At 39.2% G+C, this 15,946-nt stretch overlaps 1 protein-coding gene across 14 annotated transcripts in view; it reads left to right on the top strand.

Annotated features, from left to right (window-relative positions):
* The window catches only part of nfixb (nuclear factor I/Xb), a 169,475-nt gene that overhangs the window by 146,368 nt on the left and 7,161 nt on the right, over nt 1-15,946 (top strand). For 9 of the 14 annotated variants that reach the window (XM_087809003.1, XM_087809000.1, XM_087809002.1 and 6 more), the window contains 4 exons: nt 2,484-2,612; nt 11,864-12,039; nt 13,258-13,405; nt 14,650-14,741. In XM_087809003.1, the coding sequence (XP_087665129.1) occupies nt 2,484-2,612; nt 11,864-12,039; nt 13,258-13,405; nt 14,650-14,741 (545 nt within the window). The remainder of the gene's footprint in view (nt 1-2,483; nt 2,613-11,863; nt 12,040-13,257; nt 13,406-14,649; nt 14,742-15,946) is intronic. The other 5 variants (XM_087809014.1, XM_087809010.1, XM_087809008.1 and 2 more) reach the window with 2 other exon arrangements.

Genomic DNA, 15,946 nt, shown 5'->3' with positions numbered 1-15,946 from the left:
ACGCCACTAATGCGATGCCGACTGTGGCGAGCACATATTTTATATTTTATGAGCATATTTTTGATTTCCCGGGTTCTGTTCCGCTGCCCCGCTGTTAGCCTGCGGCGCCGGCTAACACTTGGAAGCTTTCGCTGAAATACATTTATTTTCTTACAAACACGGATCACCTGACCACCTTCGCTCCTGAAAACGCATGTTTTTTTTCTTCGAGCCGAACTCCAGTACCTTCTCTTTTTTTTTTTCCTTCCACTTATCTGTGTTCTCGCAGCTGTGCGGCTCCTGCCTGAGAGCATGCTGGGTAAAAAGCGATAAAAATATTCCCCAGTATAGCTTTAAAAATAAAGCCTTTCAAAAATCTGTGCAGTTAGTTTTTATATGCTTCGCTCATAAAATCTATTTCGCCATCTCTCTCCCCGGATCGCGCCTCTTTATTTGGATGTTTGTTTTATACGACTGATTGTTGTGTAGTTTCGCCCGTTTATGGGGCTTTGGCTGCCAGCGATGTTTATCTCGCAAATGTGATGTAACCGGAGTCGTAACGAGGTCTGCTTGTCCTCCGTGATGTCAATTTGTGCTTCGTAACTCCCTCGTTACTCTCGCTTTTTACGGCCGCTTCCTCTCAGGGTTTTTTTGTTTTTATTTGGGCACATTTTCGACGCCGCCGCTCCCACGGCCGCGGTCCAATGTGCCGTTTGGCAGCCGCGCTGTAAAGTGGGAACGTATAAATTGCGCCTTTGGATTGCCGTACGTGAAAAAAAAATTGCGCTTCAGTGGCCTCTGTGATCCCAGTAGGAAGCGTCTTTCATCCGTGGCGAGGAGGTTGACTCGCTCCGTAGGTGTACGATCTTTGGCTTTAAATAAAGTACCGTATTTTCCGGACTATAAGTCGCCGTTTTTTTCATAGTTTGTAATTTATACTCTGGAGCGACTTATGTGTGAAATTATTAACACATTATTACCGGTATATAATTTAACATGTTATTTTCACACTAAACCTCAAGAGGGCGCTCTAGGTCTGTGTTGATAATTTCCACGTAGAAGAGGAAGCGCCGCATCTTCTACCTCCGGAGTTAGCGGAGTTGTTTAAAAGTGACACAGAAGATGAAGATTTCATTGGATTTTAGTTATTTATTGTTACACGGATGGTTTGGTAAACTTCTTAGTTATTTATGCTATAGTTCTCTGAATAACTCTTAATATGATATGTTAACATACCAGGCACGTTCTCAGTTATTCAGCCTGTTGTTGCCTCTTTTCTATTTTTATTTTAAATTGTCTTTCAAGATGACATGTCTGTTCTTGGTGTTGGATTTTATCAAATAAATTTCCCCCAAAAATGCGACTTATACTCCAGAGCGACTTATATATGTTTTTCTCTTCTTTATTATGCATTTTATGGCTTGTACTCCAGAGCAATTTATAGTCCGGAAAATACGGTATTTAATAATAACCTACGTAATTTCCTACCGTGCTTAAAAAAACACTGACAGTTTCGTGGATCCATCAGTTAACTGACGGATACTGGCTATAAAACACTGTCAACTTGTGGCGAGAGTGTGTCATAACTCCCCACGCTGTGAACGTCATAGTAGGTAACCTTGGTGTATGGAATGTTCCTATAGCAGCATAAGCACACAACTTTTGTCTCTTGCACATTTGGAAGAAGTTCCCTATTATGGTGAAATTGAAGTTCTATGTCATGCATGCTCTGCCCTCTAACCTTTCCGCAAGCAGTCGTAGAACCACGGGTGGATAAATGAGGATTTTACGTGAGGTTTGTCGTGTACTGGTTCTTGTAAACCCTATAGACTCGTACTGTACTTGTCCGGATTAGCATTGTTGACTTTAATGCTATCATCGAGTCAAAATACGTTTCTCTGATGATCGAGTACCATTGTGTAGTAAACTGAAGTCACCCGGTGGTCTACACCAGGTAGACCTTGTCTATGATGCTTCTACGAGGACTAACTTGACGACTCCCTGGACTGTAGCGTCACGTTCTGAGGTCTCGTGTGTAGCGTAGGTTAAAAGGACTCACACAGATTGTGTTATCTACGACCTCCTGGCTTGAGAATGTTGCTCCGACGTCACGTTGTCGCAGTGACGTCGTCGGCTGCTTTTTTCCCAGCTCTCCCGGCAAAAACCCTCTACCACCCCGAACCCCACCTTCTCTTCCGTCACCCCCCTCAACCCCTGCCTTTTTTTTTTTTACCCTGCTGCTTCCAAATATGGCCTCTTCCTGGACCCCCCCTGACCCCTCACCCCCCGCCTCACCGCCCTCAGTAGTCCAGCCCACTGTCTGTACATGAAGACCACCCACATATGTATGTTCAGTCGATGGACAAATCAATGAATGACACGATCAATGCATTGATTTCTCAGTCAAGTCACTGATTCAATATTAATTGATTAGGTCAAGCAGCCATGATTTTAATTAAACCCTCGTCTCTGTTCTGCCATTCTGTTGATCCCCTTTTTACCAGGACTCTCGTCGCCTGGTTCACTTAAGAAGTCGGGGAAATTCGATTTCAGCGCCCTGTCCTCCCAGACGAGGTCGCCCCGCATGGCGTTCACCCACCACCCGCTGCCAATGTTGGCGGGCGTGAGACCAGGTGAGACCAAAAAACCAGCTCCCCCCAAAATCCTCCTGACTGCCCTTCAACCCCCTCACCCCAACCCCCCTTACCCTCACCACTCCTACCCCCACTACTTTAGGCACGATGCTGCCACCGTCCTCTCGGGGGCGCTGGTGAGACTGGAGTTGCTGGGATCTGCTGTGCAGGGTCGCTGCTCTCGCTTCCTGTCTGTTGCTTCTGAACTGTCTGGTCCGAGGTCTGAGGAGGTTCTTGGAACCTCTTTCCTGGTTGCGTTGGTCACTTGTGAACTGCTGCTTCTGGTGTTTGCTGCTCAGTGTGTCGCTGGGAAACGATCGCTTTTCATCCGAACCCAGAGGTCGTCAACGTCTTTTGCACCACGGACTGGTTTAATGTAGGTCCAACGACCTTGAAGGTAGTAGATAAAAACTGCTACAATTGAAACGAATCCATCTTTGGAGGATCATGTGATCCAGACATAGAGGTCGTGGCTTGACGACAAATGTACTAACCCTCAGATTTAACTCAAATAATCCCAAAATCAACAATTTGGTGGATGAGCACGAGCTGGACACAGATTGGAAATAACATTCATTCAAAGAACCAGTATTGCCCTTTTTTCTTCATCTTTTTAATGCAATAAGTTCACCGATATGTGGTACATTGTATGTATTGTCGTGGCTATTCGCTGGTATGTCGTACATTTATGCCTTTGTATCAGAAGTACGCTGATATATTGTACCATTACGTCATCATTGTCGCAGTACACTAATTTGTCGTACTTTTTCGTTATTATTGTCACAGTATGCTAATTTGTCGTACTTTTTCGTTATTATTGTAGCAATACGCTAATTTGTCGTACTTTTTCCTTATTATTGTCACAGTACGCTAATTTGTCGTACTTTTACGTTATTATTGTAGCAGTACGCTAATTTGTCGTACCTTTTTCTTATTATTGTCGCAGTACGCTAATTTGTCGTACCTTTTTCTTATTATTGTCGCAGTACGCTAATTTGTCGTACTTTTACGTTATTATTGTAGCAGTACGCTAATTTGTCGTACCTTTTTCTTATTATTGTCACAGTACGCTAATTGTTCGTACTTTTTCCTTATTATTGTCGGAGTACACTAATTTGTCGTACCTTTTTCTTATCATTGTTGCAGTACTCTAATTTGTTGTGCCTTTACCTTATTATTGTCACAGTACGCCATTTTGTCGTATCTTTTACTTATTATTGTCGCAGTACGCTAATTTGTTGTACTTATCCTTACCATTGACGCAGTACGCTAATTTGTTGTACCTTTTCCTTATCATTGTTGCAGTACGCTAACTTGTCGTACTTTTTCCTTACTATTGTTGCAGTACTCTAATTTATCGTACCTTTACCTTGTCATTGTCGCAGTAAGCTTATTTGTCGTACTTTTTCGTTATTATTGTAGCAGTACGCTAACTTGTCGTACTTTTTCCTTAATACTGTAGCAGTACGCTACTTTGTCGTAATTTTTCCTTATTATTATCGCAGTACGCTAATTTGTCGTACTTTTTCCTTATTATTATGGCAGTACACTAATTTGTTGTACCTTGTTCTTATTATTATTGCAGTATGCTAATTTGTCGTACTTTTTCCTTATCATTATCGCAGTACGCTAATTTGTTGTACCTTTACCTTATTTTTGTCGCAGTACGCTAATTTGTCGTACCTTTTTCTTATTATTATCGCAGTATGCTAATTTGTCGTACTTATCCTTATTATCGCAGTACGCTAATTTGTCGTACTTTTTCCTTATTATTGTAGCAGTACGCTAATTTGTCGTACTTTTTCCTTACTATTGTTGCAGTACTCTAATTTGTCGTACCTTTACCTTGTCATTGTCGCAGTAAGCTTATTTGTCGTACTTTTTCGTTATTATTGTAGCAGTACGCTAACTTGTCGTACTTTTTCCTTATTACTGTAGCAGTACGCTAATTTGTCGTAATTTTTCCTTATTATTATCGCAGTACGCTAATTTGTCGTACTTTTTCCTTATTATTATGGCAGTACGCTAATTTGTTGTACCTTTTTCTTATTATTATTGCAGTATGCTAATTTGTCGTACTTTTTCCTTATCATTATCGCAGTACGCTAATTTGTTGTACCTTTACCTTATTTTTGTCGCAGTACGCTAATTTGTCGTACCTTTTTCTTATTATTATCGCAGTATGCTAATTTGTCGTACTTATCCTTATTATCGCAGTACGCTAATTTGTCATACTTTTTCCTTATTATTGTAGCAGTACGCTAACTTGTCGTACTTTTTCCTTACTATTGTTGCAGTACTCTAATTTGTCGTACCCTTTCCTTATTATTGTCACAGTACGCTAATTTGTCGTACCTTTACCTTGTCATTGTCGCAGTACGCTTATTTGTCGTACTTTTTCGTTATTATTGTAGCAGTATGCTAATTTGTCTTACTTTTTCCTTATTACTGTAGCAGTACGCTAATTTGCCGTACTGTTTCCTTATTATTATGGCAGTACGCTTATTTGTCGTACTTTTTCGTTATTATTGTAGCAGTATGCTAATTTGTCTTACTTTTTCCTTATTACTGTAGCAGTACGCTAATTTGCCGTACTGTTTCCTTATTATTATGGCAGTACGCTAATTTGTCGTATCTTTTTCTTATTATTATCGCAGTACGCTAATTTGTCATACTTTTTCCTTATTATTATGGCAGTACGCTAATTTGTTGTACCTTTTTCTTATTATTATCGCAGTATGCTAATTTGTCGTACTTTTTCATTATCATTATCGCAGTACGCTAATTTGTTGTACCTTTACCTCATCATTATCGCAGTACGTTATTTGTCGTACCTTTACCTTATTATTGTCGCAGTAAGCTTATTTGTCGTACTTTTTCGTTATTATTGTAGCAGTACGCTAATTTGTCGTACTTTTTCCTTATTACTGTAGCAGTACGCTAATTTGTCGTACTTTTTCCTTATTATTATGGCAGTACGCTAATTTGTCGTACCTTTTTCTTATTATTATCGCAGTACGCTAATTTGTCGTACCTTTACCTTGTCATTGTCGCAGTAAGCTTATTTGTCGTACTTTTTCGTTATTATTATGGCAGTACGCTAATTTGTTGTACCTTTTTCTTATTATTATCGCAGTACGCTAATTTGTTGTACCTTTAACTTATCATTATCGCAGTACGCTAATTTGTCGTACCTTTACCTTATTATTGTCGCAGTAAGCTTATTTGTCATACTTTTTCGTTATTATTGTAGCAGTACGCTAATTTGTCTTACTTTTTCCTTATTACTGTAGCAGTACGCTAATTTGTCGTACTTTTTCCTTATTATTATGGCAGTACGCTAATTTGTCGTACTTTTTCCTTATTATTGTCGGAGTACACTAATTTGTCGTACCTTTTTCTTATCATTGTCACAGTACGAAAATTTGTTGCACCTTTTCCTTATTATCGTTGCAGTACTCTAATTTGTTGTACCTTTACCTTATTATTGTCACAGTACGCCATTTTGTTGTACCTTTTCCTTATTATTATCGCAGTACGCTAATTTGTCGTATCTTTTACTTATTATTGTCGCAGTACGCTAATTTGTCGTACTTATCCTTACCATTGACGCAGTACGCTAATTTGTCGTACCGTTTCCTTATCATTGTTGCAGTAAGCTAACTTGTCGTACTTTTTCCTTACTATTGTTGCAGTACTCTAATTTATCGTACCTTTTCCTTATTATTGTCACTGTACGCTAATTTGTCGTACCTTTACCTTGTCATTGTCGCAGTAAGCTTATTTGTCGTACTTTTTCCTTATTACTGTAGCAGTACGCCAAATTGTCGTACTTTTTCCTTATTATTATGGCAGTACGCTAATTTGTCGTACTTTTTCCTTATTATTATCGCAGTACGCTAATTTGTCATACTTTTTCCTTATTATTATGGCAGTACGCTAATTTGTTGTACCTTTTTCTTATTATTATCGCAGTATGCTAATTTGTCGTACTTTTTCATTATCATTATCGCAGTACGCTAATTTGTCGTACTTTTTCCTTATTATTTTCGCAGTACGCTAATTTGTCGTAACTTTTTCTTATTTTAGTTTCAGTACGCTAATTTGTTGTACATTTTTCTTATTATTATGGCAGTACGCTAATTTGTCGTACTTTTTCCTTATTATTGTCGCAGTACGCTAATTTGTCGTAACTTTTTCTTATTTTAGTTTCAGTACTCTAATTTGTTGTACCTTTTTCTTATTATTATGGCAGTACGCTAATTTGTCGTACTTTTTCTTATTATTGTTGCAGTACGCTAATTTGTCGTACTTATCCTTATTATCGCAGTACGCTAATTTGTCATACTTTTTCCTTATTATTGTAGCAGTACGCTAACTTGTCGTACTTTTTCCTTACTATTGTTGCAGTACTCTAATTTGTCGTACCTTTTCCTTATTATTGTCACAGTACGCTAATTTGTCGTACTTTTACCTTGTCATTGTCGCAGTAAGCTTATTTGTCGTAATTTTTCATTATCATTGTAGCAGTATGCTAATTTGTCGTAACTTTTTCTTATTTTAGTTTCAGTACTCTAATTTGTCGTACCTTTTCCTTATTATTGTCGCAGTACGCTAATTTGTCGTACTTATTGTCACAGTACGCTCATTTTGTCGTACCTTTTCCTCATTATGGTCTCAGTACACTAATAAAGCGTACCTGTGAAAAGGCGCTTTGCAAATAGTTGTTGCAGTACATCAAAATATTGTCGTCTTGTTACCCGCTCTGTTTGATTCAATTTTGGGTCGTCGTGATTTATTTTGTGTTCGTAACAAGCCACGATCCCTGTAAGTAATTCCACCAATACCAGAACATCTTGTCGACTCCGCTGTCATGAAGGAGGTCCAGATAGCATCGGGTCCAAAAGGGGGCTTCCAGGAATAAATCCCCCCGGGGTCTCAACGTCGTTGCGGCGGCGCAGGTCGGTTCTGTGGTCGGGGAGAGTCTGTGAGTTCAGCAGAAAGAAGTTCTCTCCAGAGATAATTACCCATGTGCTGCCGCCGCGACATCAAAGAGCGGCGAGCAGATGTGAGGTGGACCCGGCGTGTCATCAATCCCACCGCGGCGCTCGCTGACAGACCTCCACGCCTCTCGAGATGTAGCGACAGTAAATCTCCGCACACATCCCCATCATCTGTTTTGGCCGTGATTTACGTCACATGACTTCTGGCGGTTCCCACGCGCCCGCCACATCGTCGGGTTTGTTTGCCGAGGTTTTGGCGTCCCTTCGTTCAGGTCTTCCCTTCATTTGCATCCCGCCTCGGAGGGTTTCCCACCCATCCTTCTCTCTGCGCGACCCGTTCGCCCTCCGAGAATTTGGCCTTCGCCCGCCCTGTAATAGGATTAGTAGACGAACTATAGGGAGACGCAGCAGCCTGGCACGGAGAAGGTGTTGCTCAGCGGCGAAGGCAGCGGGTCTGAAGGGTCCTGGAGGACACTCCAGAGCACAATGTAAAGTGTTGGCAGGCTCCCGCCGGCAGCTGTGAGCCGGGATCAGGGCTGGAGAGCAGCTTTTACTACAAATCAAGAAGATTTAGTAATGCGTATAGAGGCGGCTTTGTCTCCAGCGCCACCAACTGCTCGCGCCCGGCATCAGCTGTTTTGCGTCCTCGTCCTGCGGACGAGCTCAGGTGTCGCCTCGACACCGGGAAAAAAAACCCGATCCCAACTTTTTATCCCCGCCAATGAGTCCCAGCCAGGAGTCGTTAAGTCCCGCTAATTTAAGAGTTACTCTGAGATTTCATTCTGTTTCCTTTTCCCACCATTTCCTGCCGTTTTGAGGATCAAATTCAAATTTTCCAGCAGCCCCTCAAGATCAATGGGCTTCATGCACATGTGTGGGAGCGACTGCGAGGCCAGCTCTGTCAGTCGTCTTCCAAACTACCCTCAAACTCTTTTCCTTCTCTTCATTTGAAATGAGCGGAATAACTCACTTGAGCGGACCCAGAACTGACCCCTGAGGAGCGCCTTAGAGAGATATAAGACTTTCCTACAGTGGTTTTGTCTGTAAATGTGTCTGATGGTGGAAGATTACTGCTGTTTTTATTAAGTGTGAGGAACCGTTCAATCTTCAACACCTGCTTATACCAGCAGCGAGTGTCAGTCGACCTTAAGAAAACAAATTGTTTTTGACATGTTAATTTATATATGTATAGCATGACACAAAATATCTCGTCATAGCATGACATAAAATATGTCGTAGCATGACATTAAATATCATGCTGACCTAAAAAATCATGATATAGCATGACATAAAATATATTATAGCATGACATAACCTATAATGCTATAGCATGACATAAGATATCATGATATAGCATGACATAAAATACCATGCTTTAGCATGAGTTTAGATATCATGCTATAGCACGTCACAAAATATCATGCTATAGCATGACATAAAATAAAACGCTATAGCATGTGATAATATATAATGCTATAGTACGTCATAAAATATCACGTTATAGCATGACATAAGATATAATGCTATAGCATGACATAACCTATAATGCTATAGCATGACATAAGATATCATGATATAGCATGACATAAAATACCATGCTTTAGCATGAGTTTAGATATCATGCTATAGCACGTCATAAAATATCATGCTATAGCATGACATAAAATATGCTATAGCGTGACATAAAATAACACGCTATAGCATGTGATAATATATAATGCTATAGTACGTCATAAAATATCACGTTATAGCATGACATAAGATATAATGCTATAGCATGACATAACCTATAATGCTATAGCATGACATAAGATATCATGATATAGCATGACATAAAATACCATGCTTTAGCATGAGTTTAGATATCATGCTATAGCACGTCACAAAATATCATGCTATAGCATGACATAAAATAAAACACTATAGCATGTGATAATATATAATGCTATAGTACGTCATAAAATATCACGTTATAGCATGACATAAGATATAATGCTATAGCATGACATAACCTATAATGCTATAGCATGACATAAGATATCATGATATAGCATGACATAAAATACCATGCTTTAGCATGAGTTTAGATATCATGCTATAGCACGTCATAAAATATCATGCCATAGCATGACATAAAATATGCTATAGCATGACATAAAATAACATGCTATAGCATGAGATATTATATAATGCTATAGCACGTCATAAAATATCATGCTATAGCATGACATAAAATATGCTATAGCATGACATAAAATAAAACGCTATAGCATGTGATAATATATAATGCTATAGTACGTCATAAAATATCACGTTATAGCATGACATAAGATATAATGCTATAGCATGACATAACCTATAATGCTATAGCATGACATAAGATATCATGATATAGCATGACATAAAATACCATGCTTTAGCATGAGTTTAGATATCATGCTATAGCACGTCATAAAATATCATGCTATAGCATGACATAAAATATGCTATAGCATGACATAAAATAAAACACTATAGCATGTGATAATATATAATGCTATAGTACGTCATAAAATATCACGTTATAGCATGACATAAGATATAATGCTTTAGCATGACATAACCTATAATGCTATAGCATGACATAAGATATCATGATATAGCATGACATAAAATACCATGCTTTAGCATGAGTTTAGATATCATGCTAAAGCACGTCATAAAATATCATGCCATAGCATGACATAAAATATGCTATAGCATGACATAAAATAACATGCTATAGCATGAGATAATATATAATGCTATAGCACGTCATAAAATATCATGCTATAGCATGACATAAAATATGCTATAGCATGACATAAAATAAAACACCATGTGATAATATATAATGCTATAGTACGTCATAAAATATCACGTTATAGCATGACATAAGATATAATGCTATAGCATGACATAACCTATAATGCTATAGCATGACATAAGATATCATGATATAGCATGACATAAAATACCATGCTTTAGCATGAGTTTAGATATCATGCTATAGCACGTCATAAAATATCATGCCATAGCATGACATAAAATATGCTATAGCATGACATAAAATAACATGCTATAGCATAACATAAGATATCATGATATAGCATGACATAAAATACCATGACAGAAGAAATAATGCTATAGCATGATATAAAATATCATGTTAAAGCATGACATAAAATATCATGATATAGAATGAGAAAAAGTATAATGCTATAGCATGACATAAAATATCACGTTATAGAATGAGAAAAAATATAATGCTATAGCGTGACATAAAATATGTTATAGCATGAGAGAACATATAGCATGACATAAAATATGTTATAGCATGAGAGAACATATAGCATGACATAAAATATGTTATAGCATGAGAGAAGATATAGCATGACATAAAATATGTTATAGCATGAGAGAAGATATAGCATGACATAAAATATGTTATAGCATGAGAGAAGATATAGCATGACATAAGATATGCAATGGCATGTCATAATATAATGCTATTGCGTGATATAGAAAATTTTGTTAAAGCATGACACAAAATATGATATAGCATGACATAAAAGATCCCGCTATAGAATGACATAAAAAAATCATATTATAGCATGACATAAAATATCCCGCTATAGCATGACATAAAAAATCATGTTATAGCATGACATAAAATACCATACTAAAGCATGACATGACACATCATGTTATAGCATGACATAAAATATCATGACATAAAATATCTTGTTAAAGCATGAAACAAATGATGATATAGCATGACATAAAATACATTGTTATAGAATGACATGAAATATGTTGTAGCATGATATAAAATATCTTGTTAAAGCATGACATAAAATACATTGTTATAGAATAACATGAAATATGTTCTAGCATGATATAAAATATCTTGTTAAAGCATGACATAAAATACATTGTTATAGAATTACATAAAATAAGTGTCATGACAAAACATATCATGTTATACACACATTATATCATAACCTTTAAGTATTATTTTACATGAGAACATTGAAGTATAATTTTAACATCATAACATTGAAGTATTACGTTAATTCCCAGCAAGTGTGTGTGTTTCATAAAGTGCTGCAGCTTAAATACAATCATTAGTTACGACAACAAACACACACAACAACACAAGAGTTGATTATTTTTTAAATGTTTTGAGTGTTTCCGCTCAAAAGTCTCTCTCTCTCCTCTCTGGCGCAGGAAGCCCTCGTGCCTCTGCCTCGGCGCTGCACTTCCCGTCTCCCTCCATCATCCAGCAGTCCAGTCCGTACTTCACCCACCCGACCATCCGGTACCACCACCACCCTGGACAAGACCCCCTGAAGGAATTTGTGCAGTTCGTCTGTGCTGAAGGCTCAGGGCAGCCCGGCGGGCAGGTAAGACCTGGAGGGTCGTGACCCCAGACCACCTTCTTTGACCTGGAGCAGAAGATGGCTCAGGATTATTTAAGAGAGATTAAGTAAACAATAATTTAATACAAAATGAAGAAATTAATATTATATTTAATTACTGTTTATATAATTAATTATTTACCAAACACACTGACTTTTTCATACAGTATATATATTTATTTATGTAAAACTATTTTAAATTGTCCCGTTTTTATTGATATTTACCTCAATTTAGTTTTTTCTTTTTGAAGACAAACAAATAATTCACAATTTTAATATAACATGAAATCATGTTATAGCATGATGTATAATATATAAAATATATATTGTATTATTTTACTGTTTACATAATGATCAACAATCAATTGATCTGTACCTCAAAGTTTTACTCTTTAGTTTCTACATCAGTTTTTATCGGTAGAAATACTTCAAAATGTTTATCCTTGTAAATGTTACTTCCATGTATCCACACAACACGTGTACACTTCACTACACACTACTCTCTTCAAAGTTAAATGTTTCTACAGTTTTGACTTTTTCTGCTGCATTTTTCAAGCGTAAATTTGAAGCTTCACACTTAGAACTGAGAAATAAATACACAGCACAACACAACACAACCTGTGGTTCTGTGTCCACTTGTGTAGAAAACCTGTCGAAAACAGCGACACACACTGATTCAGACAAACGTACACAAAAGTTTGTTGTGCTCCTCAACACACTCGCACACAAACACACACCTGTTAACTCGTCTCTGGTTCTTGTCTCGTTGATGTTTCTGTCTCTTTGATTCTGCTCCACCCGACCCCCCCGAGGTGACCCCGTCATGGCCCCTCCCCCCTTTTATCTCCCGCCTTGTGTCGTGGTCATCTCGTGTGTGTGTGTGTGTGTGTGTGTGTGTGTGTGTGTGTGTGTGTGTGTGTGTGTGTCATCGCTCGACCTTTTCGTCCGTTGTCGTTCTTCATCTTCCCGGAGCTCCCGGTGGGGTCAGCGACCCGCCCTCCACCTCCTCCACCACCAGTGGGCGCTGCTCCCCCTCATTCAAAAGCCGGCGTCCACTCATCATCCGTGTGTCGTCCCCTCCCCCCTCCTCATGGATTTTTTTTTTTTTTTTTTTCACGCCCGGTTTCCGAGTTTTTTTTTCGTTGACTCGGTGTTTGCGGTTGTGGCTTGTCGCCCTCCTGACCCTGTTTGTGTTGTCTGCAGCCGAACGGGAGCGGCCAGAGCAAAATGCCAGGCTCCTTCTTGCTGCCTCCGCCTCCCCCAGTGGCCCGCCCAGTGCCCCTCCCCATGCCCGACTCTAAACCCAACAGCACGCCCCCCGACGGTGGACTCTCCTCGCCCGCATCTCCGTGTAAGTGACCCCGCAGACGAGCAAGCGAAAGCAAAAAAAAAAAAACACCCTCCATTTGTTCTTCCTCCGAGACATCATTTTCCATCTCACCTCCTCTGCTCTGGATTTTTTTTGTGGTGTTCACCTGGGCTCCCTGTTAGGCCCGTCTCAGTTCCGCGTCGTTCCCCCCTCGCCCTCCCCTTCGCCCCCCCCCCCCCACCCCCCCACATACACCCACTCGCCGGACTCCTCAAATCCAGCCCGGACTTTGGCCTGGTAGGGTCGTGGAGGGTCACTGGACGGAGCTTCTCTTCTCTGTGTGTTTCCTTCAAACTCTCTGTCAGCGTCTTCAAGTCTGCGTCTCTTATGTATGTTTGCTGGTGCAACGCTCACACACACACACGCCAAGAACACGCCAAGAACACGCCAAGAACATGCCAGGAACACGTCTGACAAGATCGAGTCGGACGTTCAAAAACTCACCAGGAAGTTAAACATCAGTCAGAACCTGGACCTCCATTTATTTCTCTTTTCTTATATTTATATTTATTTATATTTATTACTATTCACTATTTTTACTATATAAATATTTAATTTAATTTAATTAGTTTATTTATTTTTAATTATTTAACCACTTTTTTTTCTACATATAGTAGTTATTTATACATTTTAAATAACGTTTAGATTTAGAAAACGTAATATTTTAAGTTGTTTTATTTTCCATCACCATTTGTTTTAAATTGTAATAAATGATTAATTTCTGTGCATTTATAATTCGTTATTAATTATTTATAATGTGTTATAAGTAATTTAAATGTATTTTGAGAAACTATTAACAATTAAAGCACATGAAAAATAATGATTTTTAAATTTAATTTCCTGTTTTTCCATTTAAATAAACGACAACTGATGCAGAAATAAGTTCAAATCCTTTTTTTTAAAACAATAAAATAACAACAGAGTGAAACTCAAGTTCTTCCTGTTAAATGTTAAATAAAACATTAGTTTTAATTTTTTTTTTTTAATAAACTAAAGTAAGTTGTAAAAGTTAAACTCACAAAGGATGAGATCAGGTTTTATCTCAAGCGTCCACCGGGTGGCGCTGTTTGTAACCTTCAGTGTTATAAACGAGTCAAGAGCGCCACCTATGAGCTGGAAAAGAAACACGACCTTCAGCTCCATCCTCGTCCCCTGTCGCCCCCTAGTGGAGGTTCACCATGAGTGCAGGTTCAGTGCGTCACGTGACTGACTGTCTGTGTCCTCAGCATACTCCACGTCAGGCGCCGCAGCTGCCAACAGGTTTGTCGGCATCGGATCACGGGACGGCAACTTTCTGAACATCCCGCAGCAGACACAGGTGAGACACACACACACACACACACACACACACACAACGGTGAGACACACACACACACACACACACAGGTGAGACACACACACATGAACACACAGGTGAGACACACACATGTGCAATAACACACACATTCACACACACACAGGTGAGACACACATGTGCACACACACACATTCACACACACACACAGGTGAGACACACATGTGCGCGAGCACAATAACACACACGCATATGGGCACTTACACACAGACACATGCACACACACACTAACACACACACACACACAATAACACACACTAACACACACACACACTAACACACACACACTAACACACACTAACACACACACTAACACACACACACACACACTAACACACACACACACACTAACACACACACACACACACTAACACACACTAACACACACACTAACACACACACACTAACACACACACACTAACACACACACACTAACACACACACACACTAACACACACTAACACACACATGCACACACACACACTAACACACACACACACACACACACACACAGTCACATGACTGGAGCCACATGTGGATTAAATCTAATCCTCATTCTTTCTTTTCCATCTTTTACTTTTTCTCCTGATCCTTGACATCTATTAACTGAAGAACTATAGTTAGAGACACATGGAAGTCATCGCTCTCTCCCTCTCTCTCTCGCTCTCTATCTCTCTCTCTCTCTTTCTCTCTCTCTCTCTCGCTCTCTATCTCTCCCTCTCTCTCTCTTTCTCTCTCGCTCTCTATCTCTCTCTCTCTCTTTCTCTCTCTCTTTCTCTCTCTCTCTCTCCGGTCTCACTTATCTTCACTTTCCTTTCCTTCTTTCTTCTCTGGAAAAGGGTTGCTGCTCCTTCTCTCCACTCGTCTGTCAAAAGAAAGAATTCATGAAAACAATAGAAAAAGTTAAAGTTCAGGTTCAATAAAGTGTTTAAATGTGAGAATAATTAATATGATTAAAAATCATCAGTCATCGATTTCTCTCTCTCTCTCTCTGTCTCTCTCTCTCTCTTGCTCGCTCTCGCTCTCTCTCTTGCTCGCTCTCTCGCTCGCTCTCTCTCTCTTGCTCGCTCTCTCACTCGCTCTCTCTCTCTTGCTCGCTCTCTCTCTCTCTCTTGCTCGCTCTCTCTCTCTCTCTTGCTCGCTCTCTCTCTCTCTTGCTCGCTCTCTTG

This window comes from Callionymus lyra, chromosome 15 (assembly GCF_982586985.1).
Source record: "Callionymus lyra chromosome 15, fCalLyr1.hap1.1, whole genome shotgun sequence".
Classification (NCBI taxonomy): Eukaryota; Metazoa; Chordata; class Actinopteri; order Syngnathiformes; family Callionymidae; genus Callionymus; species Callionymus lyra.
This window is presented reverse-complemented; position numbering and strand designations above follow the sequence as displayed.